Raw genomic sequence first — 24,983 nt, 5'->3', positions numbered from 1 at the left:
GAGAATTGAGTTTTCTTAATTTTCTGCATTTTTTGCTTTTTATCTTTTGCAAAAGTCTTGTGCACTTTACATTTCAATGTATATCAAAGCAAAATTCCAATAAACACCATTCTGATTCGGAGTTTTCTTGATTCCCTCTCACTGTGCATTGTTGGTCAGACAAATCTGAAGTTTGAATTTGTTTTTTCAAATAATTTTGAGATTTTATGACAAACAAAACAGTTTGGTAGAGGACTTTATTTGGATAGTACAGTAGGAAGCCAAGGCCGCGTGAACCCTGGCTGATTAGTACAGAAACTGAACAAACATTACAGCTTGAATTCTTTAAAATGAATGTTATAAAACACTGAAGAAGGCCAAATAATCTGAATACAAGATAATATATGAAATAAAATTTCACTTCTTCAATATGATTCCTTTGTTTAAACAATCTTGCAATATACTGGAACATGTAAGTGTTTTTGTTTAAGTGCAGTTAATAAAGTCGACAGCATATTCTTACAACTTGCTAATGCCATAAAAAAAGGACAAATAATAAATGTATACATGTCAGTGCTTAAATTGCATTCTAAATGAACTAACAATTAAAACAAATGGATTAATGCAAAGTAAAAACGTCTATAGTAAATGCAGGCGTTGGTCATTTTAAAGCAGATGTTAGTTTTCCTCTGGAACGTGTTCAGTGTTCATAAAAGTTTCAGAAGAACCACAGACAGCCGCATCTCCACAGTAACGCTGGTCCAGTAGCTCATCATTCATTCATGTCCTCACGGAAGAAGAGGAACTGGCCAATACATTTAAATGAAATACTTTGTACAGTAAGTTTCACAGGCACAGATTGAAAAAAAGAAAGAAAAGAAATTTGTCTGTTGATGCTATGATGCATTATGCATGAAGCGTCGAACATAGTGCGATGACGTACCATTCTGAAATGGTACAGAGGTTCAGTCTTGTTTGCATTATACCCTGTGACACATTTGCATCAACAGCGGAGATGGATGAACGGCAGCAACATGCCTTGTGGAAGATAACAAAATACAAGAGCGTACAAAGTATGAAATAACACGTCAAAAAATATAACACCAGTAAGACTATGTCACAAATAGTTATGTTTTTAGAACGTAAAAAAGTAAAAAGCTATGATATATCCCGACTACAGTTAAGGCCTCTTTTCATTCTTCATCATATGGACTTCATATTCAGTTTTCCACATTGTCAACCCCATCATCTCTCTTAAGTCACTGTGGCTCCACATAGGAGCTGGGGCAGATATCTCCGGCCTCTCGTTTCCTCCTCTTCCCCCAGCGCAGGTGTCTGTAGACGGAGTCGAAGGCCGACGTCGTGTAGCGCGCAAACAGGCTGGTCCACTTCACCGCGTCCACCAGCCACTGCACGGTGCGGCCCACGAAGACCACGAACGTTGTGGCGTAGTGGGCGAGCAGCAGCAGGCTCCTCCCCAGCTGCCTGCCGTGGTTGATGATCAGGTTGACTCTTTGGTCGTGCACAACCATCTTTGCACCTCCTTTTATTTTAATTGTTGCTGATGAAGAAAGGATTCAGATTATGTGTATATAATCTACACATATACACTTCTTTTTTTCTTCTTTTGAAAAAAAAAAAATGTCTGTATTTATGCAGATGCTCCCCAGGATGAAGTAGAGACGCCCAGGGAATTTGCGGACGGTCCCTCACATGCGCCTATCCCCCGGCCGTCCAATCAGCGCTGAGGAACTTCTGTTTCCGGGAATGTTTTGGTGATGTGGCTAAGCTTCAGAAATCCATCCGAGGAAAAATACCAAATTAAAGACGGACACTTTCACCTGGGGAGGCGTCACACAGGTGAGTCAACGGTCCAATCTTTCACAAAACTCTCTGCGCACACGTCGGAGCCTCCGCGCACTGAGCAGAGACTTCTCTTTTTTAGAGAAACTGTCCTTATTTACGAGTTATCGGCGTTAGCTAGCTATGCTAACGTAACTGAACCATGGAAACTAGACGGCGGCCGTTTTCACCGGGGCTTCCTGTAAACAACAACAACCTGTTTCATAATCTTCCAGGGTGTCTACCGTGCGTCAGAGGTGTCGGCGTCCGGCCCCCCCTCTTTCATTATCCCGTTAGCTTTTGCTTTAATCTTCTGCTGTTCGCTATTAAAGCGGAGACGCAGCCGCAGTGCTGGTGTTGTACTGCGGGTTCGGAAAGACTCGGCCGCTGTTCGGTCCAACTCGGAGAAAAGAGGCAAGGGGGCGTCTGACAATGTGTTGCTTTGGACACAAGGCTAAATATTAATATATTTTTTAGAAAATATGGGATTTCCCCCCCCCAGCCCAGCTCGTCCAGGTAACTGATACAAACAATGTGGGAAAATGTGGTTATTGAAAAGCCCAAATTCCCCTAAACACTGTAAATTATGCATATTTATATATCCACCAGGAATTGTTTTAATAACTGGTATTTGTGCGTATTATTTTACCCATTTATTGATTCATTATAAGCGTGAAAAATTGATCTGTAATAGCAAAATAGAATGAATTTGTTGCCCCCCAAATGGATTTAGCAATTGAGTGCTGGGACCAGGTGATATTTGGATATTTTTGATTGACAAGTGACTTTTAAAAATTAATAATTTAATGGTTGCCCACTATCGTCTTTTTGATTAAAGTGATTCATTGATTGTCCCAAAATTTTGGCTTGTCTGTTTTATTTTTGCTGATTTTTAAAACTAGTCTGATTTATTGTGATACCATTGTAAAGCACCTTGCAATATGGATTTTGAAAAGTGCTCTATAAATAAAGTTCATCTACGTATATATAATAAAAATGTTGTTCTTGAAATCGTAGATGCTCAATTTTCCATATTTTTCCCCCCTGATCATTTAAAGGATTTCTTGTCCACGTTGGCTTCCCTTTCCTCCACAAGTTAAACTGTCATCTGATAAAACTCCAGAGGAAAGTGGCATCGACTGAATGGACTTTGCAGTGGGATTCTTTTTTTTCCAACTATTCCTTGTACCCAGCCACTGCCTGCATGAGCAAACAAGAGTAAAATAAACATACGCGGGCGGGACTGTGTGCATATTAACATCCTCATAGGGCGATTGATTCAGGGCTGCGGTGACACCATGCGTTACGAAGAGAAGACGGGTGTAACTTTAGGCTGCGTTTGTGCTACGATAAATAACAATGCATGAATTCATGCCTACAGCTAAAATCATTCTGAGGCTGAATCAGCAAAGACATTTCTAATGTAAAACCTTGTTTGTTTGTTTTTTTCCTCCCACCCACAGTGCCATCTCTATGTTAAGCCGCCTGGCCACAGTCCTCCAGGAGCTCTCTGGAGAGGAGGGCACAGATGGAGACCAACAGGTGAGAGGCCATCAACTATCCCTGGCTTTGAAATAAGTATGTGTGGATTATATCTCTCAGATTTGAAATCTCAAGGGCCAAGGTGAAAAAATAACCGCGATGTACTAGTGAGGTTCATTTTCTCAAACTTTACTAATCTCGTCCAGATGAGCAGGTCTAACCAAGGAGGATGAATGAATGAACTCACTTTGATTTCTTCTCGTGTGAAGGGCGTGCTGGTGCCTCAGCTCCCTGGCGGCGAGGGCCAGGATCCAGCGGAGTCTGAGGTACCCGAGGAGGCCTTGGAGAGGCTGGCCCACCTGGAGCAGCTGGTTGTCCAGCTGAAGGAGCTCATCCGAGACAAAGACACTCAGCTCGTGCATAAGGACGACGAGCTGGTCAACAAAGATGTTCAGCTCAAGGTGAATAATCGTGTGTGTGTAGCTGCTTTTGATGCACTAAAGTCCGGACGTTTTCCTGAACTTTTCCTGCCGGTCCCTTAGTAAAATTCAATTGACTTCGTATCCACAGAACGAGAAGGAAGAAGCCGAGGCTCGATTCACCAAACTCAAACTGCAGGCTAAGGCTAAGATGGCTTCGCTCAACAAACAGATAATTGAATTGAAAGGATCGGGAGGAGGCACAGTGGCAGTGAGTTTGAAAGAGTTGGTTAAAGAAATGGTCTGCGTAGGATTATTACATCAATACATTATTTACTGTTTTCTCCACATCAGAGCCCTGACAGTTCTTTCACCGGAGCCGGCGCCGCGGTCGAGGAGGAGCTCCAAGAACTGAAGAACAAGCTGAGCGAGGAGGAGGCCAACAGCCAGGAGCTCAGACAGCAACTCCAGTCCTACGAGCAGCTCCTTCAAGAGAACGAATCTGCCCACACTGAACAGGTGACATAGCTGGAATCAACCGTGGACGAATGACTCGAAAATGTCGTGAGAAGGAGATCTGTCCTCCGGATGATTAAGTTGTGTTTTTTTGTTTTCAGTTGCAGAAGCTGCAGGCTGTGGTGTGTGAGAAGGATGTGCGCTTCCAGGAGCAGATCCAAAAACACGAAGAAGAGTTGATGAGCATCACAACGTTGTCTCAGAATGACGGCGAGCTCCAGCAGGTACAACATCAAGTAGCTCTTAAATATAATCATCTCTTCTGGTTTATTCGTTCATAGTTGACCTGTTCGACCCCGACTCTGAGGATTTGATTTTTCTTCTCTATAATTATTGTCTATTTATCTGCTTTTTGTTATACCTATAATAACTGATTATTATGCAGTAAAGTAAAATTCCCCAAAATATTTAATTTGCTTTCCTAGAAGAATAAAACCAACAGATATTCACCATTTCTATTTGTGAATCTTGAAACAGTCAAATTTTAGCATTTTTGCTGAAGAAATAACCGAAATCATTCATTGTTTAGCTCAATTGTTGCAAGAAAATGACATTATAATAACAATAACTTAATATCATTATTCCATGGCACATTATAGTAATATCAAGTTGAATTAATTTATAAAGGCCAAAACCATGAATGTGCCCCAGAGGGCGACAAAAACAGAGATGCTTGCTCCAAAAATACCCCCCAAATCTTAACACTTCATTTACTTTACTTTCTTTACTTAAACATGGATGACTTGCAAATAACTGGAATTGTCCTCCGTTCTTTTCTTGGGGGGAACAAACTCAAAAATTTTCACATTTCTCAATATACATTTATAGTCATATACACTCTTTGTGGTTTCTTTCTTTCGTCTTCATCAGGTACTACACGCAGCCCAGAGGCGTTGTGAAGAGCTCGAGGAGGCTTTACGATCTCGCTCCCAAGTGCTGGAAGTGCTGCAGGAGGAAGTGAACAGTGCGGATCAGCAGAAACAGGTACAGATCCTGTCGGACAAGATGCCATTTGAGCACTTTCTTGCTGTTCACGTTGCCAGATATATTTGGAATGAATCCTCCTCCTGTTGAATGAAAAGAAAACTGTTTAAAAAGACGACACACCCCAGAGGTTGATGGGCACGTCTTTGATACGCATGGTTTGGCTCAGCCACACAACACACACCCACTCGTATCCTCTCTCTCTCTCTCTCTCTCTCTCTCTCTCTCTCTCTCTCTCTCTCTCTCTCTGCCTCACTTTGTTTCTGCTTAGATCTTGACTGCTCAGTTCCGGCAGATGGAGCAAGAGCTGGCCGAGGCGTTGAAGCTGAGGGAGGAGGAGAGGCAGCAGTGGGCCGAGCAGGCCAGCGGGTCCGGTGCGGAGCTGGCAGCTCTGCGAACCAGCCTGGAGACTCTGGAAGGAGAGAGAGCGAAGGTGGCAGGGCAGGAGAGCGAGCTGGCCTCCCTGAGAGAAGCTGAGCGAGTTGGTCAGATAGAGGCTCTGGAGAAGGAGAAGATGGAAGTTGCCAGACTGGAGAGGGAACTGGCTCTGACGAAAGAGGCCGAGCTTGATGCTTCAGAGAGAGACCGGGCAGAAATAACTCGGCTGGAAAGCGAACTCGTGTCTGCGAGAGAGACGGCCGTTCACGCCAGCCAGGATGCTTCAGAGAGGGAGATATCAGAAATTGCCAAACTAGAATGTGAGCTGGCAGCGCTTAAAGAGGAGCAGGAAGATGCTCAGAAGAAGGGTGAGATCCTGGCTGAAGTCTGGAGACATTTACGAGCCGTGGCTCTGGACGATGTAGAAACCGCAGAGGAGGATCTCGTCCCCGTCGACCTCTCCCTGCTCCTGGACACTGTGCAGTCGATCGACTACAAGCTGACGAGGATGAAAGACAAACAGAGCGAGAGTGAAGAGCAGTGTGCAGAGCTCACCCACACCATGGAAATCCTTCAGGGTAAAGAGCGTTCATCTGGTCGTTTGTGGGATTTAGTGTATTGATGAGAGACATAAAGTTTTTCATGAAGGTGCTGATATTTTATTACGATTCCTCTGATTTTCAGAACAACTTGACAGAAAATTGACAGAACAGGACGAGGCCACGGCCAAGATACAGCAGTTGGAGCAGCACATTGCCACGGTCAGTGTTATGGCCTCATTTACACCTGATGTTAACATGTGATCTGTGACTGGACAATTTATCTGGATTATCTGGTTGTCTTTATGCTGTTTTACTGTTCTTTCTCTTTCAGTCCTTCCCAGTGTCTAAAGATATTCACATTTTTGTTTCTTTCTTTCAGTTGTCTGAAGGAGATGATGTGACTGAACTGTCGGCACAGGATTCATCCGAAGCTGAAAAAGGTAGAAAAATGATCTGTCCTAAAATAAAATTCCAACAAAGTGTGTAAACAGACGCTCACGCGTACAGTAAATACCATCATGCAGCTTCAAAGCAAATGTGCATCACAAATGTAGAGATTAGGTTAGATTATTATTTTATTTTATTGTATCTTCCTACATTACAATAGTTTTAAACTGTCAAGATAATAAAAAGTATGAATTCTCTTCACTTAGATATAATTCCCGGCCTCGAATAAGCGTATAACTTTGAACAACACACCCTCTTTTGATGTGCTTGTTCTTACACTGAGATTTTATTTTACTGGATAGAACATATTTGACTTTCTTAGATTTCATTCTTCTTCTGGACACATTCTTAGTTGATTCCGATTTGCTGCTGGTTGTAGTTTTTACTCTAAACACGATTTTTTTTCTTTCACAGCACATATACTGGCACTGGAGCAGCAGCTTTTAGATAAAGACCATGAGCTGGCCGCCTTGCGAGAGTCCCTCAGACTGGCCGAAGACCCCATGTCCAGTGAGGTTGCATCAAGCGAAACATACCATCAGACTCCAGACCAGGATCGCGACTCCTCCAGTACAGGCCCTTGTGACAGTTCTGCAGCTCCTCCCGACCTAATGAACAACACACAAGAGGAAGACACCACCTTAGTGGCCGAGGACACCTCTGTCCTTTCCATGTCCGCTGATCACGATAGCAGCCCAGAGCTTATCGGACACCATTCCGAGTCTCCGGAAGAATCCAAAGGGACGTCATCCGACGAGATGGTGGCCAGCAGTGACTCCGAGGTGGCCCACAGCAGCTGGACCCTCCTGGAAGCTGTGAATCAAGACGGAGGCCAGGAGTGGCCCTCCATCCTGCAGGACTTTGGCCAACTGCAGCTGCAGTCGTGGGAGGCGACGAGCATGGAGCAGGAAACCTCCACGGTTCAAGTTGAGTCGTCCTCGGTCATCATACGAGAGACGGTCCAGGTTCACCTAACTCAGCAGAGTTCTTCCTCCGCAGATGCCGATGTGCCCTCTGGCCAGGTTTTCGCTCAGGCCCTGGCCGAGGAACTCCAGAGGAGGTACAGTGAACTTTTGGCCGAGCTGCAGAGGCTAAGAGAAGCAGCCGCGGAGTCACAGGAGAAAATCAAGAATCTGGAAGAGGAAACTCAGTCCCTCGCTGCTGCAAAGGAAGAGGCTCAGTCCCAGGTCAACGACTTTGCAGAGGAGCTTCAGTTCGCCAGGGTGGAGCTGGATAAGGTTTCTCAGCAGAGCAGCTCAGTGGTGGAGAAGCACGGCGCCGAAATTAAGCTCCTAGAAGAACAGATAGACATGTTGAACGCTGAAAGTAACACGAAGGAGCAGAAGATCCAGAGCCTGCAGAGCGACTTGGAAACAACCCAGCGAGCTCTCTCCGAGCAGGATGGTCAGGTCAGGATGCTGAGCGCTCAGCTGGAGGACACAGAGCTCCTCTCCTCGGAGCTGGAAAGGAGGCTGCAGGATATGGAGAACAGCATGTTGGAATATTCCCAGACTTCAGATCTCAACAACGAGTCTTTGTCGAAGAAGGACTCGGAGATCAGCGACCTCCAGCTTCGTCTCACTCAGAAAGATCAAGAGATGATAGAGCTCAATGACAGTATGTCTGCACGACTCCTCCAAGTGGAAGAAGAGAAATTCCAGATCGACCGTGAAGTCAACAAACTGAAAGAGCAGGTGGTGGAACTTGAGAAAGTGACCGACGAGAAGCAGCAAGTGAGTAGTGAAGACTCAACCTCTCGAGCTGTCGACGAACTCTGTAGTTTGCGAAAGGAGAAAGAAGAGCTGGAAACCCAACTGACGAACACAAAGAAGAAGTTGCAGGCTGCGCTCGTGCAACGCAAAGAGCTCATGAGGAGGGTTGCTGACTTTGAGGTAGAGGCAAAAAAATGGAAGGAGCAAGATGAATTAGCCAAGGGAGAGATTCCAGCAAATGATCCGGAGGAAGAGAAAACTAGACGGGATATTCAAGAAATGGAGGCTAAACTCCGGGAGCTTGAGGAAGCTTTGAGATCCAAAGAGGATGCGGTTGAAACTCTCCAGCAGAAGATCGTCCGACAGGATCAAGTCATTGCTGAGACGCTCGCGCTGAACATAAAGCTGGGCGAAGAAGCCGAAAACACTCGGCAGGCGTCAGACATTTCTTCTGAAACGGCCGTGTTACGCTCCGAAGTGGCCACTCTGGAGGCGGAGTGTGAAGCGCTTCAGAAGAAGCTTCATGAGGCTCAAGAGTCCCGCAGGGAAACCATCCGCAAGGCAAAGGAGAAGGACCGACACCACCGGGAGCAGCTTAAGCAGCAGAAGGAGGAGCACAGCGAGCTGATGGAACGTTTTGAGGTGCAGAGCGGAGAGAGAGAAGCCCTCCTTGATAAACTGAGAGAATTAGAGGAAAGAGTGAGCACCGAGAGAGGGGCTCTGCCTCAGCAGGCAACCAAACAACAAGCTGACAATCTGGAGAAGCAAGCAGCGGGTGATTGGGTCCAGGAGGACTGGGTGGACTTTGCCACGTCCAAGCCTGATTCATCACAACCACAAAGTGCAGATCTGGTTCAGCCTCGTGCAGAAGCAGAACCGTCTGACGTCCACTCTGCACACATGGAGGAATCTCTGACAGCTCTCAGAGAGGAGATCCAGAAAGTGCAGGTGGCCAACTCCGAGTTCGAGAAGCAGCTGCAGGAAACTCAGGCCAGTCTGTCTCTGAAGGAGGCAGAATTAATGGATCTGAACGAGGAGCTGCGAGCGCTGCGAGAAAAAGAAAAACAGATCGACGCACTCTCAGAGGAAATCTGCGATCTGAGAGAAAAGCATCGACAATCCGAGTCCTACGCACAAACCCTGAAAGAAGAGATGGAAGGCGCAACCACAGCAGCATCTGCCGATTCCGCGTCGTCCGTCGAAGCTCTTCAGGCCGAGGTGGAAGACTTCAAGCAGTTTCTCGATAACAAGAACCAGGAGATAATGGAGCTCAGTCAGCAGCTCAGTGAGCAGAACTCTTTTATCCACTCGATGCAGGACACGGTGTCTCAGAAGGATCAGCTGATCGAGTCTTTACAGGGAGAGTTAAAGTTTGAGCAGGAAAAAATGCAGAGGTTGGAGGCCGAAGTTCCACAGAAGCAAGACGGCGAAAAAGACAGCGAGGCAAAGATCCAGCAGCTTCAGCAGAAACTCAAGGCTGCGCTGATCTCTCGTAAAGAGACACTCAAGGAAAACAAAACCCGGAAGGAGCAACTCGCTTCAGGGGAGAAGCTCACGGCCGAGCTGCAGCGGAAACTCGAGTCGGCGGAAGATGAGCTGGAGAAGCTGAGAGCAGAAAGGCTGAGGCTGATCGACGAAGTCGATCGGACGTTGGTGGAGAACCAAAGCCTCGGATCATCATGCGAAAGCCTCAAACTGGCCATGGAGGGCATCCTGACTGAGAAGGACGCTTGCAGGAGAGAAGTGGAGTTGGCGAATGAAGAGGCCTCCAGGGTGAACAGAGAATGGGAGGAGAAGGTTCAAGGCATGAGGGACGAGTACGAGACTTTGCTCAAGTCCTACGAAAACGTGAGCGACGAGGCGGATCGAGTGAGGCGGGTCCTGGAGGCTGCCCGGCAGGAGAGACAGGAGTTGGCGGCAAGAGGGAGGACGCAGGAAGCCGCGAGGCAAGAGGCCGAGCGGCAGGCGGAGGAGGCGCAGAAAGAGGTGGATTCGGTGAAAGACAAAATGAGAAAATTCGCCAAAACCAAGCAGCAGAAAATTCAGGACTTGGAGGAGGAGAACGAGAGACTCCGAGAGATGCAGGAGAAGCCGGTGATGAAACGAGAGGACAGAACTCTGAGAGCCGAGTTGGAAAGACTCGAAGAACAACTGGCAGCCCTGAAAGTCGAGCTGGAGGCTACAGCTGCCGAGAAAGAGTCTTTGGTGCAGCAGATTGAAGAACTGAGGGAACAACTCGTCCAAACGGGAGAGAAAGAGGACAATGAAATCCAAGAGAGTCCTCTTGGCTCTGCAGCTGTTGTAGAAGAAGAAGTTGTCACTGCACAGAAATTAGACATAATCACGACCAAAGCAGAGCCTGATGAGAGGCGGTATGAAGACAAAGAAAAGCCCTTAACTCCAAAAGTAGTTGCCGTGTCTGCACCGGTCACACACGTGCCTCCAGAGAAGAAAGAAGAAGAACAAATGACGGAGAGCACTCAAACTTTTTTGGAGGATAAAATTAAGGAGATGGAGGCGGCCGTTAACACACAGAGGGAACTGTGGCAGGAACGGGAGGCCGAACTCAAAGCTGAATTGGCCTCACTCGAGCGAGACCTCCGGGAAAGTCGAGAGAAGCTGGGTCTCGTGGATTCTCTGGAGAAATGCCTGCGAGAGAGCAAAGAGCGGGAGAAGAGCCTGTTTGAGGAGGCTTCAAAAAGGGAAACTCAGTTCAAAGAACTCCTCAGAAGCCTCGAAACGGAGAAAGACAACCTGGAGGAGCGTCTGATGAACCAGCTGGCCCAACTCAACGGGAGCATTGCCGGCTACCAGCAGGAGACGGCGGACAACCGCGAGCACCTGACCGAACTGCAGCGCGAGGTGGAGCTGTTGGAGAGGGAGCGAGCCGAGCTTGAGGCTGAGGCTCAGAGCGAGAGGGACCGGGCTTCGAGGCTGGAGGAGGACATGAGGCAAGCCCAAAGGGAGCGGGCCGAGGCGGAGGCAGAGTCCGGCAAGCAGAGGGAGCTGGAGCAGCAGCTGAGGTCTGCGCAGAGGGTCCGAGAAGGCAGCCAGAGTAGAGCGCGGCAGCTGGAAGAGCTGCTGAGGGAGAAGCAGCTGGAGGTGCGGCAGATGCAGAGAGACGGCATCCAGTACCAGGAGAGGATCAGTGAGCTGGGGAGGGAAGCCAAGGCGCTGCAGCAAGGCAATGACGAGCTCAACAAGAAACTTGGACAATCCCAGCTGGAGGCTGCCACGACTCAAGAGCACCTGAAAAGGGCTGAGGCAGAGTTGGCCGGCTGCAAATCTCACCTGGACGAGGTCCAGAAACAGTTGAGCGAGACCTCAGCCGAGAAGACGACCCTGGAACAGAGTGCCCAGCAGAAAGAGCTCTCGATGAAGGCGGAGGCGGAGCAAACGCTGGACTCAGTGAGGTTACGGCTGGGAGCCGAACTGAAGGAGGTGGAGCTGAGGCTGGAGGAGGCCTACAGGGAACGGGAGAAGGAAGAAGACGCGACCCTGGAGGCCAGAGAGGTGGCCGAGGGCGCCGAGAGACGAGCCCAGGCGATGCAAGCCCGTCTAGACGAGTCTCTGGCCAGGTTGGCCGCCTTCTCGCGCTGCATGTCCTCGCTGCAGGACGACCGGGACAGAGTTTTGGACGAGGCCCGGCAGTGGGAGACTCGCTTCAATGATACGCTGCGGGGCAAGGAGGCTGAAGTCCGGGAGGCCGAGAGCCGGGCCAGGGACCTGACGGAACAGCTTCAGAAGGAAACTTCTCTGAAGGAGGAACTTCAGCTTTCTGTGAACAGGTAAAAACATTCTCTCTGTATTTGTATTTATTCCCTGTTTTCTTGAATTTAATATGTTCAGCTTTTTTCTTTTGGCTCAAATCTCACAAAATTGTTTGTGTTTTTCAGACTTGAGAAAGCAGACAAAGACTGGCAACTGAGACTGGAAGAAGAGGAAAAGAAAGTGACAGAGACTCAAGCTGCCCTCGAGGATGAAACGACCAAGCTTCGACAAACCACAGCCGAGTTGAAGTCTGCACAGAATGAAGTCGGAACACTGACCGAGGAGCTGGAGGGTCTTCATCACCGAGTCCGGGCTCTCGAGGAGGCTGTGGGTCGGCTGCAGGGCGAGGTGGACCGGGCCAGAACCGAGCTGAGGGAGAGGGAGGCTGAGGAGAGGCGGCTGTGTCTGAACGTGGAGCAGCTGGAGACGGACCTGAGGTCCTCGAAGGCTTTGACGGAGAGTCTGCAGACGGAGTTGAACGAGAAGGAACGGAGAGAAGTGGAAATGCTGGTGGAGAAGGAGCAAGCTGCTGCTCAGGTACAAACATCAATTCAATTACAGTACATACTACATGTTGTTTTTGCCATTTCATTTATGTTTAATACATTTCGTGTGTTTTGTTTCCCAGGCTGCGGACGAGGCCAGAAAGGAGGCCGACAGCCGGGCGGAGGAAGCGGAGAAGGAGCTGGAGCAGAGAAGGGAGGAAGTACGGGATCTGGAGGAAAAACTGCGAAAGGCGGACGAAGAGAGCAACAACCGAAAAACTAGACTGGACTCGTTCATGAAGGCCATGGGCTCTTTGCAGGACGACCGAGACCGGGTCCTCAACATGTACAAACAGCTCGAGGAGAAACACCTGCAGGTAATGTTAAAAAAATTTTTAAAAAATAACTATAACATGAATTGCTTTTTTTGTATAGTGGCCAATAAGATATTTGTGCTGTGTTCCAGGTCATGATGGACAAGGACAGTTTGATTCAAGAGGCGGCGGGGGAGAACAACAGCCTGAAGGAAGAGCTGCGCTCTCTGCTGGTCCAGAGAGATGACCTGTATGCGGAGAAGGGCAAACTGTCTGCTCAGCTGCACGGCTACCGCGACGAACTCAACCAAGTCCTGAGCATGAAGGAGTCCCAGCACAAACAGCTTCTGGCCACTCAGAGGGCGCGAATCGCCACCCTGGAAAGGGAACGCGAGGAAATGGAGAGTCAGTTGAAGAGCGTTAGCAGAGCCATAGAGACGGAAGTGGAGGTGGGGCGAGTGGAGAGGGAGATTCTCAGTCAGGCTGCGGACAGCACGACGGGATCGCAGGTGATGGATGCTCCCGGGGCGGAGGTCGAGAAGCTGAGGGAGCAGCTGCAGGCAGCCAGAGCACAAGTGGAGGCTTTGGAGGAGAGCCTGTCGAGGGAGAGACGGGAGCAGGACAGCAACAGCAAAGAGCTCACCGAGCTGCGGTGGGAGGGAGGCGTGATGCGGACAGAGTCAGAGAGCGCCCAGGAGCGGGTGGCCGAGCTGGCCCGGGACCTGCTGGTCGTCGAGCAGAGGCTGCTCGAGGAGAAGGAGGCGACGACCCAACTGAGGGCGGAGAACCAGTCGTTCGCCAAGGCCATGGCCTCCCTCCAGGACAGCAGGGACCAGGCGGTGAACAAGGCCCAGGAAGTGAGCCTGAAGCTAGAGGAGTTGGTGAGCAAGACGGGTGGCCACGTGGCGCCCAGCGGCCCCGGAGGGGGAGGCTCCTCTGGAGAAGTGTGGGGCCTGAAAAACGCCCTGCAAGCCCTTCAGAATGACCGGGAGAGACTGGTGAGTGTAAATATATCACATAGAAATATGTTTGCTTCTAGTTTTTTTTATGGATTTTCATAGACTTCTTTCCTTTTCTCCACGTGCAGCTGGAGCAGCTTCGGACGCAAACATTGGAGCTCCACAGGCAGCAGACGGAGCTGGCTCGGCTGGGAGCTGGGGAGCTGATCAAAGTCAGCCAGGAGCTGTTCGAGGAGAAGAAGAAGAATGACGACATGCTGGGCGTCCTGTCGCAGCTGGAGCATGTGGCGGAAACGGGCAAACAGGAAGTCGAGACGCTCAGGTGATGACAAAAATTCAGGCGTCCTGTCATTTGTCTTGTCGACAAAGAGGCCTGTGAATTTGAGAATCATGTGTTGTTGTTTTTGTTTTCTAGGCTGGAGCGTTTTGACTGGATGGCTCAGGCCGAGCAGCTGAAGCATCAGACCCTCGCCACGCTGTCGGAGAGGGACCATCAACTGAGACAACTCACCGCCATGCTGGAGGAAGCTCGCGCTCACTGGCCCAAACTTCAGCAGGAACACTATCAGAGAGAGGTAGGGGGTGTACACATCTGCTATTATTTTTAATATAGCTGTTCCTGACCCAATATAAATCATCTCAACAACGTCATCACCCCACAGGGCACGGAGAAAGGCGACAGTCCCCCCGGAGCCCCGCAGGAGCGAAGCAGCCAGCTGGACGTCCACTCCTACATCGCTGAGGTCAAAGATTTGCAGCGGAGGTAGAGTATGAAATCAAAACCTCACCAGAGTTTTTTAACACTTTGTAAGATGTGGCTTCCTTAATTATTATTATTTTTTTTACTTTCTCTACTGTACATCAGGCTGGATGACGAGACACAGCAGAGGGTGTCTGCCGAGGAGCAGCTGATGGCCACGCAGGACCGACTCAAACGGTACGAAACTGACACCAGATTAAATCTAAAAAACGATCACACGCAGGGGAATGAAAGATGCTGTAAACAATATTTTAAACAAATAATAAATTAAATTACTTAATGACAAAACCCAGAGTGAACGTCCGATATTCAGTTTACTGTCATAGAGGAGCAAAGAAACCAAAATGTTCACATTTAAGGAGCTGAAATCAGAGAATTTTGCGTTTTTTTCTTCTTCATAAAAACTACTTCTACCGATTAATCCATTGTCAAAATAGTTGGCGAATAATTGAGTAGTCGATTACTAATCTATTAACTGTTGCTGCTCGATGATAATAGCCATTGTGTTTGCATGCGTGTTTGTTGACATAAGAATGTCACACCACAGTCTGTAACTGGTGTTACCATCTTACTTGACGACACAAGAATCATTTTACTAAACTTGTACTATACTGCAAGCTCGCATTATTCAGTTGCAAAAAAATAACCTTAAAAATGACACTTATATAGTTAATTGCAATAATTTCCGTGACAATATGTCGTCGAACAAAAAGTAGTTATCGTGACAAGAGTACTACGACTTTAGATTGATGTTGCTCTTCCACATGCTCATGTTATAGTGCGTATAAGATAGTGTGTGTGTACAAGATTTATAATTGTAAAATGTTGAGACTGAAGATAATATTTGGCCAAAACAGTTTCTCTATGCGGTGTTTCTGCATCTCTGATTGAGCGATTCCCACATTTCAGCCCCCGGTGAATTAGTTTTAATCACCCAAATACTAACGTCTGTTTTTTATTATCGTCGTTCTCAGTCACAGCCCGGCCAAATGGAACTCCGCGCTCGACGGGGATCAGTCAGAGACGGCCGTTTTCATTGAGCCGCCGGAAGGAGCTGTCACACGAGTAAGCCTCCGCACTAATGTCCTCACACCAGCTCATTCATCACCTTAATAACTGTAATTATAAAAGTGTTTTTTTTTCGTCTCTCAGCAGATCCGGAGAGGCGGCCCGGGTTTGGTGCGGATGCTGCGAGTGGCCTTCTGCTCTCGCCAGCGCACGCCGCTGCTGTTCAGCCTCTACCTGCTCACGGTGCACGTCCTGCTGCTGCTGTGTCTCGGGGGATTCCTCTGAGAGCTTCCGTCTTTTTACAGACCTGACAGATAAGAGACACGGACACAGAGACAGAGACAGAGAGAGAGAGAGAGAGAGAGAAGGGGGTGGAGGGGGGATGACAGACCTAACCCAAGCCATCGATATGTTTTATATTGTTAAATTGTAATAAATGGAAGGGTGTGGAAGTTGTTCCGCACACACACACATTGCACTTTACAGGAACTTACACTTTTAGCCAAAGTATATAGATTAATGTGGAGAGCTGCTCTGGTTGATTTAAAAAAAAAAAATTGATCTTGTATGACTTTGAGTGTGTGTGTGACAGGGTAGAGAGGACTTAAGGGACAAATATTTTAAAATTCCTTTGGTTTAAAGGGGAGAAACAGGTTGATAATTCTAAGTATTTTCTGGCAGGTGGTTCTGTCCATGTGCCTTTAGATGGGGATAGAGAAGGGTTACATTGTGTTTAAGCGCAAGTTGGACATTTTGGGAAATGTCATAAATGAGAGTTGCTGTTCTGAATCTCACAAATTTGTGCTTTATGTCTAATTTGTGTAATCTTAACAAAAAATAAAATAAGAGTTAGCCAAGCTAGCTGCCGACCCCCAAGTGGAGGAAACTAACTGGACATAAATTAGTTAAAACTATTTTAAATACTGTTTAAACACAGATGAATCACTAGTAAAATACTAATAATGTTTCATACTGTCAGTACATTTTGCAGGTAACACTTCTGTGCTTTTAGAAGCAGAATTTTAAATGGAGAACTCCCTTGTAATGGAGTATTTCTATAGTGTAATACTGAAAAGTGTTTCCAGTTTCCTGAAATCCGAGTGATATGAATAGTTTAATTTCCCAAAATGTTGAACTTTTCTCTTCAGATGGCTTGAGGTTCAGGACGTCCTGTCACTGTTGGGTCTCTTCCTCTTTTTAACTCCTTTCATGCACAAAAAAAAAACGGAGCACGGTGCAATTTCTGTTCTTACACATTCGTACTGTGTGTTTCTCTTTTCTCCTCTTCCTCAGATAGAAATCACATTATTTGCACATACTGTACGTAAAACATACGTGTCATATACGTCAGGTGGAGTCGGGTTTCCTTCTTTCGTATCCAATAACATTCCGTGTCAGCGCTTCGTGTTGCACATACTTAGATGTTTTTCAAGTTTCCTGTTAGTTTTTACGGCAGACGAAGTTGCCTTATGGTGAAGTTTAACCACAGTGTGGGATCATTCCAGAGGAGGAAGACTGCTGTTTAATCATGATATCCATCCATCCCGTTATTGACTACTCGGACGTAGCGTAATCTTTATTGATCATGAGTTGTATCTACATAGATATCCACCTAATTTTTCCGTTCAATAACTTGTGTGTGTGTGTTAAACGACTACTCTGTAATCACCTTCTTTCCAAATTAACCTTCCTCACATACTTGAGCTGTAAATAACTTGTTTAAAAAGGGCTGTATAGAAAAATAAACTGTTGGTGGTTTAGATCAGGGGCCGATCGCGTCATGAGTTATTGTGTGTCTAGAAAAAATAGACAGTGAAACTTTTTGTTAACACTTTTTTTTTTCCTCAGTCAAATTAGATTGCAAGTAAATAAACGAAATCCCTTTTTTTTCTTTTATCTTTGAAATACTTGATTTTGCTTTTGATTGGGCCATGTCATCACAGCTTCTCAATCATTAATGTGTAATTATGGATTTCTGCCTATTACTGTAGGTTGCGTTAAAGCTGTGCGACTCTGCCCCCTAGTGGTGCAACTGCCCAACAACTGGACAAACCGCAGCCTTCTCTGCCTTTATATTTTACTCCTAAGTTAAAAAAAACAACTTTAAAGTAAGACATTTCATAATGCTTAAAAAAAATATTAATAATAAAGTTGTAGCAGCTCCTGGAGCATTTCCTTAAAGTTCGGGTGCTTTTAATTCCCGAGAGCACTTGAATGCGGCATTTCTTACTCTTTAAATGTCTTCAAACAAATGTATTTAAAAACGTTAAAAATGTAGCAACTATGCCAATGTGTGCACATGTCGTCATTATTAGTTAAGTATAATGAAGACGACGTCTGCTGTTATATTTACATCGACGCGCGCTCACGCGTGCCGCATGCGCGTTCACGTGGCGCCTCCTCGGATTGTGCGAAGAAGAAGAAGAAGTTCATCAGATCTGTGGTCGAGACGTTGATCGACCCGAACACGAATCTACTGCACTGAAAAGTTGAAAAGGTAAAGTTGTTATTTGTATTAATTCAAACTGACTCACGAGCAGACTTTAATGTGTATGTCATTTTTTCTGTAATTTTTTTTTTTGTAACTTCCCATAAGGAAGTAGATCAACCGAGACGCAGTTGAACTGATTGTGCTGTAAACCGTTAGTGTAAATATGTAAAAAAAAAAAATTACATTTATGGATGCGACAGATTGAGATCAAATCAGAAACAATGTAATAACACAGTAAAGTTAGCAGGACTTTTCTGACTTAATGTGCACCTGCACTCTATCTATGGCATTGACAATATTCTGTCCAATAATACATTTACGACCTCTTACGATAGTAAAATATGATGAAATAAACTTTGTAAATTAGTGAGTGACAATTTATCGTCCTTTACGTCAAACCCTGATGTATGTTCAGCCTCATTCAACTAATGTGTTTGTTACGGTGCATTTTAAGATCTACAACATATAAAATACTATAATTATCTGAAGTACAATGTTGTCATGATACGGATTCTTTGGTACTTTAAAGTCATAATACAACGTGAGTGTGTTTCTTTTTTTGGGGAAATGTGGCTTCGTGTTGAAAATAACTTCCTTTTTGGGACTTCAGCAAACAGCGTTGGGGCTGTAATAGCTTTTTATTAGATTAGATATACACATGGCATATGACACTTTTGAATATGTGGCCTGTATTGTTTTTTTTCTCCCCCCTCAGATGTGGAAGTCAGCCGTGGGCCACAGTGTGAAAATGAAGGTGGCTGCAGAGGGGGACGACTGGGAGACGGACCCCGACTTCGAGGTGCAGTGGAGGAAACGTCTGTCTGGTGCTAAGACTCCTGTCACTCCTCTCTGGATTTCATGTGTCATGTTTTGTTTCAGAATGATGTCTCGGAGCAGGAGCAGCGGTGGGGAGCCAAGACCGTCGACGGCTCGGGACGCAAAGAACACATCAGGTAAGAAGGAGAAGAAGTTTTTTCTGGAGGTGAGTGATCGTTTCAGACGATGGAGAGATACGCAGGTCAAAGTGGGTTATGTGTCGCAAACAGGAAGAGGAAGTGAGAGCGGAGCGGAGGCTGTCACACAAGCGAGCGTCTCCTAATATGGGAACTATATGATGATGTCGACACACGTGACAGTGAGATTTAAACCAGTGCTGACGCGAGGCCATATACTCAGGCAGTGGAGCTGAAAGTTTATAAATTTACACGTGGGTTATAAGACGTTAAAAGGGAGGACTTTAAGAAAAGTATCAAGTATTTAAAAAGCAAATTTAAAAACCACGAGTTGCTCTCATCTTCCTTTTTCAGCTCTTTTCATTTTCTCCATCAGGCTTTTCTATGAATTAAATGATTACAGCATCTTTCAAAGTAAAGATTATCTGCAGTAATCCTGACGAATTGTCCGAGTGTATTTGGACGGATGTCGCCTCTGCCATTTTGACGACGGTGTGTGTGTTTGTTTGACCCCTGTGTGACCTCGGCAGCGTTGCGGAGCTCAGGAGCCAAGTGGCCGTGGAGCACGAGCAGGTGAGGAAGAGGGAGCACACGCCCAAAGCCTCCTACGGTTACGGAGGGAAGTTCGGAGTGGAGAAGGACCGCATGGACAAGGTGAACCAAAAGAATTGTGCTTTCTTGACAATCAAAAATATAGCATGTCCCGCCAGATTTAATCTATCACATCGTCGTGTAATTCATGACCACGTTCATGAACTCATGAATATCTTCTCTGCAGGCGGCTCTGGGTCACGACTACGTGGCGCAGGTGGAGCAGCACTCGTCCCAGACGGATGCGGCGCGAGGGTTCGGCGGCAAATATGGTGTTCAGAAAGACCGCGTGGATAAGGTTCCAATAAATAGTTATTTCAGCATAGTGTATCACTGTCTCTTAATGTAGACTTAAAACAAGCAGGTGTAGAGACGTAGTCTGTTCTTTTTATGGAACAAAACTATAGAGCATGAACCTCAAATTTATTTATTTGCCTAAATGTTTTTATATGCAGCATGATGTAAAAGGTTTTTTTCTGCATTGAATGTTTGTACGGTGCCACAGAGATTAAGTTCAGTTTTCATTAATCGTTGTTATTAAATGTTTAATCTCTGTGTGCAGTCGGCCATGGGCTTCGAATACAAAGGGGAAATGCAGCAACACGCGTCCCAGAAAGGTGAGTCGACTCCCCGGCTTCTAACGCGCGGCGACAGAAGGTTCGAAGGTGTCGTTCAAGGTTTTTTTCCTCACAGTCGTTTTGTGGTTGCAGATTACTCCAAGGGGTTCGGAGGAAAGTACGGGGTGGAGAAGGACAAGGTGGACAAGGCCGCTTTGGGCTACGAATACAAAGGCCAGACGGAGAAGCACCAGTCGCAAAAAGGTGAGTTTAGCATCGTCACTTTTGACACAGTTTGCTCTGGAAAATTGCTTCATTTTTGCATTTTTAATCTTAATGTCACCAGACTACGCCAAGGGATTTGGAGGAAAGTACGGGGTGGAGACGGAGAAGGTGGACAAAGCTGCTTTGGGCTACGACTACAAAGGAGAAACGGAGAAGCATCAGTCACAGAGAGGCGAGTTTCGAGTCGCAGCACTTGTCGGTTCTGGCGCCGTCTTGCCTCACGTCCGATTGCTTCATTCTGTGGCGTCATTTGTTTGTTTTTATAAATCAGATTATTCGAAGGGGTTCGGGGGGAAGTTTGGCGTAGAGAGGGAGAAGGTGGACAAAGCGGCTTTGGGCTACGACTACAAGGGTGAGACGGAGAAACACCAGTCGCAAAAAGGTGAGACAACGCTTGCGTGTGTCCTGATAAAATATCTCAGGACTCAGTTCATTGGTCTGAATTTTTTTTTATTATCTCTGTGCAGATTATTCGGCAGGTTTTGGCGGTCGCTATGGAGTACAGGCAGATCGCCAGGACAAGGTCAGCAACTCATTATTTTCACTATAGATTAATCTGCCAGGGGATAATTGATTAATTGTTTATTCAGTAATTAAATAATAGGAGTTAAAATCCATATTATGTCCCTAACTCCCTATGTTATTATGATCAAGTTACATAATATTGGCATTAATATTGATCCTTTTTTTTCTTCATTTCACACCTTTTTGTTTCGCAGTTTTAGAAAATCTTTATTCTATAGAATAGTTATTCTGTTTCCAGGCTCTTTTTCGTGACCTGTGACATTTGAGCTATAATCTAAGAATTACTTTATATATATATATGTTTCATTATGATTAAATATCCTCCTTCATTTTCCTACGATGATCTCAAGTGGGCCAAACCAGATTTGATATAAAGTACGATTTTACAAAAACTAAGACAAGGACCAAATCGCATCCTTTGATTTTTTTCATTATTAATGAGTACATCTTCCTTTTAGAGTGCAGCCGGCTTCTCAGATATGGACTCCCCTTCCTCTGCTTATGAAAAGACACAACCCTTGGAGGCTTGTATGTTCATTTTTCTCTCTCTCTGTCTTTTCTCTTTACTCAAACCCATCAAATCCATGTGAGAAGCATTTTTTATACGGGCAGAGGTCACTGCTATTGCTCTGTATATTCAAATTCAATTTGTGTCTGTTTTATGCAGCAAGTGCAGGTGCGGGCAAACTGAAGGCGCGTTTCGAGAACATGGCCAAGGCTTCAGACGAGGAGAACCGGAAGAAAGTGGAAGAGGAGCGTGTGAGGAGACAGGCCAGAGAGAAGAGGGAGCGAGAGGAGGCCAAACGCAGGCAGCAGGTTCAAAAATATGCCCTGCAAATATTTTAAAGAGGGAAACAATTAACTAATGGTTAATTTTTATATTCACGATTTTGTGTGTTTCGTTGCGTTTCCTGTAGGAAGAGAGCAGCAAAGAGGAGGAAACTTGTCCACCACCTGTTCCAGATGAGGATCCAGAGTATGAGACGCCACCGCCAGAAATACACCGCCGCATACCAGAGAGACAAGAAACACAAGAACCAGAGCCTGAACCAGAACCGGAGCCTGAACCAGAACCTGAGGTAAGACCCTCGGGATTCAATCACTTCTACAAAATTACAGATGTTTTATTCATCTATGGAGATACGTTTTTTTTTTGTCAAAACCATTCATGTGTTAGTTGATTCCTCAATACTTCCTAATTTCAAAGCCATGTCTTTTGAACTCAGCCCCAAGCACATTGACTGAAGCAATAAATGTTAAGGTTATATCTTTTTTGAGATGATTAAAAATCCATAGGAACTTGTAGAGAGCTTCTCGTCTCAATCCTGACGGGTAGACGCGAGTGGATTCTGTAAATCGGTTCAGAAGAACAGATCCTCCGCTCAAATGCAACTGTGGGACAGGAGAGGCATAAACTCGGGCCATGATTTGTTTGATGACGTAATCAATAATACTTGTGACGTTTGCAGGATGAACCAGAGTATGAGGAGCCGCCGGCTTTGCCCCCACGCGCGGATGATTTCCACGAACCTGACGCGCCACCGTTGCCGGACAGGTCGGCAGGGGTGGAGGACGACGGCGGCGAAGGGGATTACGAGGAAATCAGCGAAGGGGATTACGAGGAAATCGCTCAACAACCTCCTCCTGAGAAAGGTGTGTGTGTGTGTGTGTGTGCGTCCGTGAGAGAGAGTGTCGTCTGTAGTAAAACATCTTTTACACAAATGCAACATTTGCTAATTTCAGTTTTTTATATTTATACAGATGCGGATGCTGACTACGAGGACCTGACGTGCGGAAGGAAGGCAGTGGCCATTTACGACTATGAGGGAGGTGAGACACTTCATCTGAGCTTCATGTTTTGTTTTTTAAAATTCAATGATCATCTTCACACTTACAGGGACAAATTCTATACGCTCTCTTTTCTACAGAGGCGGATGACGAGATCTCCTTCAACCCAGACGACGTGATCACCAACATAGAGATGATCGACGAAGGCTGGTGGAAGGGACAGTGCCACGGACGCATCGGCCTGTTCCCAGCTGCTTATGTTCAGATGATGTAGTTATGGACTGTTTTTTTTTTTTTTGCATAAGCTTCACTTGAGCAGTTTCAGGTTTCTCAGGTTGGTCAACAGAGGGAATTTATATATTAAACCACAGCAACATTGTGCCCAAAAGGCTTCTGATCAGCTGATTTCAATCCTTTTCCTGCATTTTGTATCTGCAATAAACTGATTTGGAGTCAGAACGATTCTACAGGCAGTCATCAACATCCTTTATTACTATCAATTTCTCATTGGAGCTGCGATCATTTCTCTCTCCCTGGAATTGTAGTCGACAAAAACAAATTACAGTAAACAATGAGAGCCATGAATCTGAATATTTTTTTTAATCAGAATATGAAAAGATTTAAATTGTAGTAGAGAATATGTGACAAACACTGACATATTTTGCACAAGGCTCTGTTTTCTTAAACCTTGTTCAAGCTGCTGATCCATAAGAGCCCATACTTTCCTGCAGGGAATCACTTTACAATAACAGGCTCTGTGGCACAACCGTGACTCTTGTAATCCGCTGAACCGGATGAGATCTGTCAGTTGCCATGTATCGATCAATACATGAAAAATTATCCTGTGTTTCTGCAACAAAAAGTCTTTCAAGCAAAAGGAAAAAAAAGGGTCTTTTTGGTTTCCTCTGGCTCACCAGGCGATCCCCTTCTTCTTCTTGTTGCCCTTGCCGCTTTTCTTCGACATCCGCTTGCCCTTCAGTTTCTTGGCCTGACGCTGGCTCATCCACACGGGATACTGTCCGTTTTCATCCAGCTGTGTTTTCTTGTTGCGCTTGCCGTCCAAGTCCATCTGCCCCTCTGTGACGCAAAGAGAGGTTATCGTGAATTGTTCAAAAGGCAGAATCATTTATGAACAACTTTAAAAAAGCCACAAGCGTTGAGGTCAGTCAGGTTACTCACCGGCGCCCTCCATCTCCGCCATGTCCACGTCCTTCTGCTTCTTGATCTCGTCGGCCGTCACCACGGTGGCGATTTCCTGCACGTCGGCCATGACGGCTTCTCCCTTCTTGTCCAGATTCAGCGCCTGCTTCAGACGGGCCAGCTCCTTGGGAGCGTTCTTCTTCCTCTTCTCCGCACGCATCTTCCGCTTCCACTTGCTCCGCAGGCTCTTCGCCATCTCAAGGATGTTCTGAAGTAAACAACAACAAATCAGTCATTACTTTACACAGTCTATAAACAGTTGAGGTCATCGTAGGCGGATAAATTAAGTTCTTCTGTGATGTGTCAGTCACCAAAATTAGGTTCGTACTGTCAAAATTAACGCTTCACTTTATTATTTACATGAACGTTATCATGATGATGTTCATCATTAACTAGCTACTATGGCAAAAATAACACGGCAAGTTAAAAACTAATCACTTTTACATTTATGATAATCAAAATCGATCACTGTTTTGGCATAAAGAGGATAAATTTGAACAGAAACTAGTTTAACAGTTGTCTGTTATTTAAATAAATATATCTTGCTCACGATTAGCATGAGACAAAATCATAAATGACGATATGAGTCCACATCATCATCCTGTACATAACTCGTTGTAGTTACATGACATGACTATAGTATCAGTTAGCTATAGCCGCTACAATAATTAGCTTTAGAGTTAATTTATAATGCGCAGCAAGCTAACCAACGTTTTTGCTAGCTGGTTAGCTATCGAGCTATCGAGCTTCCGTTATATAACACACACTTTAGGTCTAACGTTAGCTCATCCGACGTGCTAACTCGTGTTAGCACTGTTTCGCTGTGTATAAAAACAAGTGTCACTTACGTTTGGAAAGCGTGGAGTAGTTTATGTTTTTATAAATTGTCCACACACCGCGATACACACACGTGTTTATCAGTAGAGAGGAAGAAAAAAAAACACGGAATGACGCGTTTTGGAAGAAGCTGTAATGTGATTGGCTACTACGGGGAA

General features: G+C 45.8%; 3 protein-coding genes across 7 annotated transcripts; 2 read left to right on the top strand and 1 right to left on the bottom strand.

The window, feature by feature from the left end:
• The first annotated feature begins 1,724 nt into the window (after positions 1-1,724).
• golgb1 (golgin B1) lies at positions 1,725-17,366 on the top strand. Of its 2 annotated transcripts, none has more exons than XM_035621234.2 (20): positions 1,725-1,839; positions 3,285-3,363; positions 3,573-3,764; positions 3,874-3,993; positions 4,077-4,241; positions 4,340-4,462; positions 5,109-5,222; positions 5,494-6,178; positions 6,285-6,361; positions 6,522-6,582; positions 7,004-12,089; positions 12,198-12,609; positions 12,701-12,934; positions 13,024-13,869; positions 13,959-14,152; positions 14,246-14,405; positions 14,493-14,593; positions 14,696-14,767; positions 15,565-15,655; positions 15,746-17,366. In XM_035621234.2, the coding sequence occupies exons 2-20, from the start codon at positions 3,295-3,297 to the stop codon at positions 15,881-15,883; spliced, it is 8,940 nt and encodes a 2,979-aa protein (XP_035477127.2). In that variant the 5' UTR covers positions 1,725-1,839; positions 3,285-3,294; the 3' UTR covers positions 15,884-17,366. The 2 variants fall into 2 exon arrangements, with proteins under 2 accessions (XP_035477127.2, XP_035477121.2); XM_035621228.2 differs by having other exon boundaries at positions 15,743-17,366.
• Positions 17,367-17,940: 574 nt separating this feature from the next.
• On the top strand, positions 17,941-23,255 carry hcls1 (hematopoietic cell-specific Lyn substrate 1). Of its 4 annotated transcripts, XM_035621264.2 has the most exons (16): positions 17,942-18,095; positions 18,805-18,888; positions 18,969-19,042; positions 19,573-19,696; positions 19,821-19,931; positions 20,196-20,250; positions 20,344-20,454; positions 20,537-20,647; positions 20,747-20,857; positions 20,943-20,998; positions 21,459-21,528; positions 21,668-21,816; positions 21,918-22,079; positions 22,470-22,653; positions 22,762-22,830; positions 22,929-23,255. In XM_035621264.2, exons 2-16 carry the CDS (start codon positions 18,805-18,807, stop codon positions 23,060-23,062), a joined length of 1,605 nt encoding a protein of 534 aa, XP_035477157.1. In that variant the 5' UTR covers positions 17,942-18,095; the 3' UTR covers positions 23,063-23,255. The 4 variants fall into 4 exon arrangements, with proteins under 4 accessions (XP_035477142.1, XP_035477149.1, XP_035477157.1 ...); XM_035621249.2 differs by having other exon boundaries at positions 17,941-18,095; positions 20,537-20,857; XM_035621256.2 differs by having other exon boundaries at positions 17,941-18,095; positions 20,196-20,454.
• Positions 23,256-23,369: 114 nt separating this feature from the next.
• On the bottom strand, positions 23,370-24,975 carry llph (LLP homolog, long-term synaptic facilitation factor). Its single transcript, XM_035621306.2, has 3 exons — positions 24,837-24,975; positions 23,968-24,196; positions 23,370-23,865 (listed from the first exon to the last, which is right to left on the bottom strand). Exons 2-3 carry the CDS (start codon positions 24,182-24,184, stop codon positions 23,699-23,701), a joined length of 384 nt encoding a protein of 127 aa, XP_035477199.2. The 5' UTR covers positions 24,185-24,196; positions 24,837-24,975; the 3' UTR covers positions 23,370-23,698.
• Between the last annotated feature and the right edge of the window lie 8 nt (positions 24,976-24,983).

This window comes from Scophthalmus maximus, chromosome 12 (assembly GCF_022379125.1).
Source record: "Scophthalmus maximus strain ysfricsl-2021 chromosome 12, ASM2237912v1, whole genome shotgun sequence".
In the NCBI taxonomy this organism is placed as follows: domain Eukaryota; kingdom Metazoa; phylum Chordata; class Actinopteri; order Pleuronectiformes; family Scophthalmidae; genus Scophthalmus; species Scophthalmus maximus.
The sequence above is the reverse complement of the archived record's forward strand: the minus strand, read 5'-3'. Positions and strand labels throughout refer to the sequence as shown.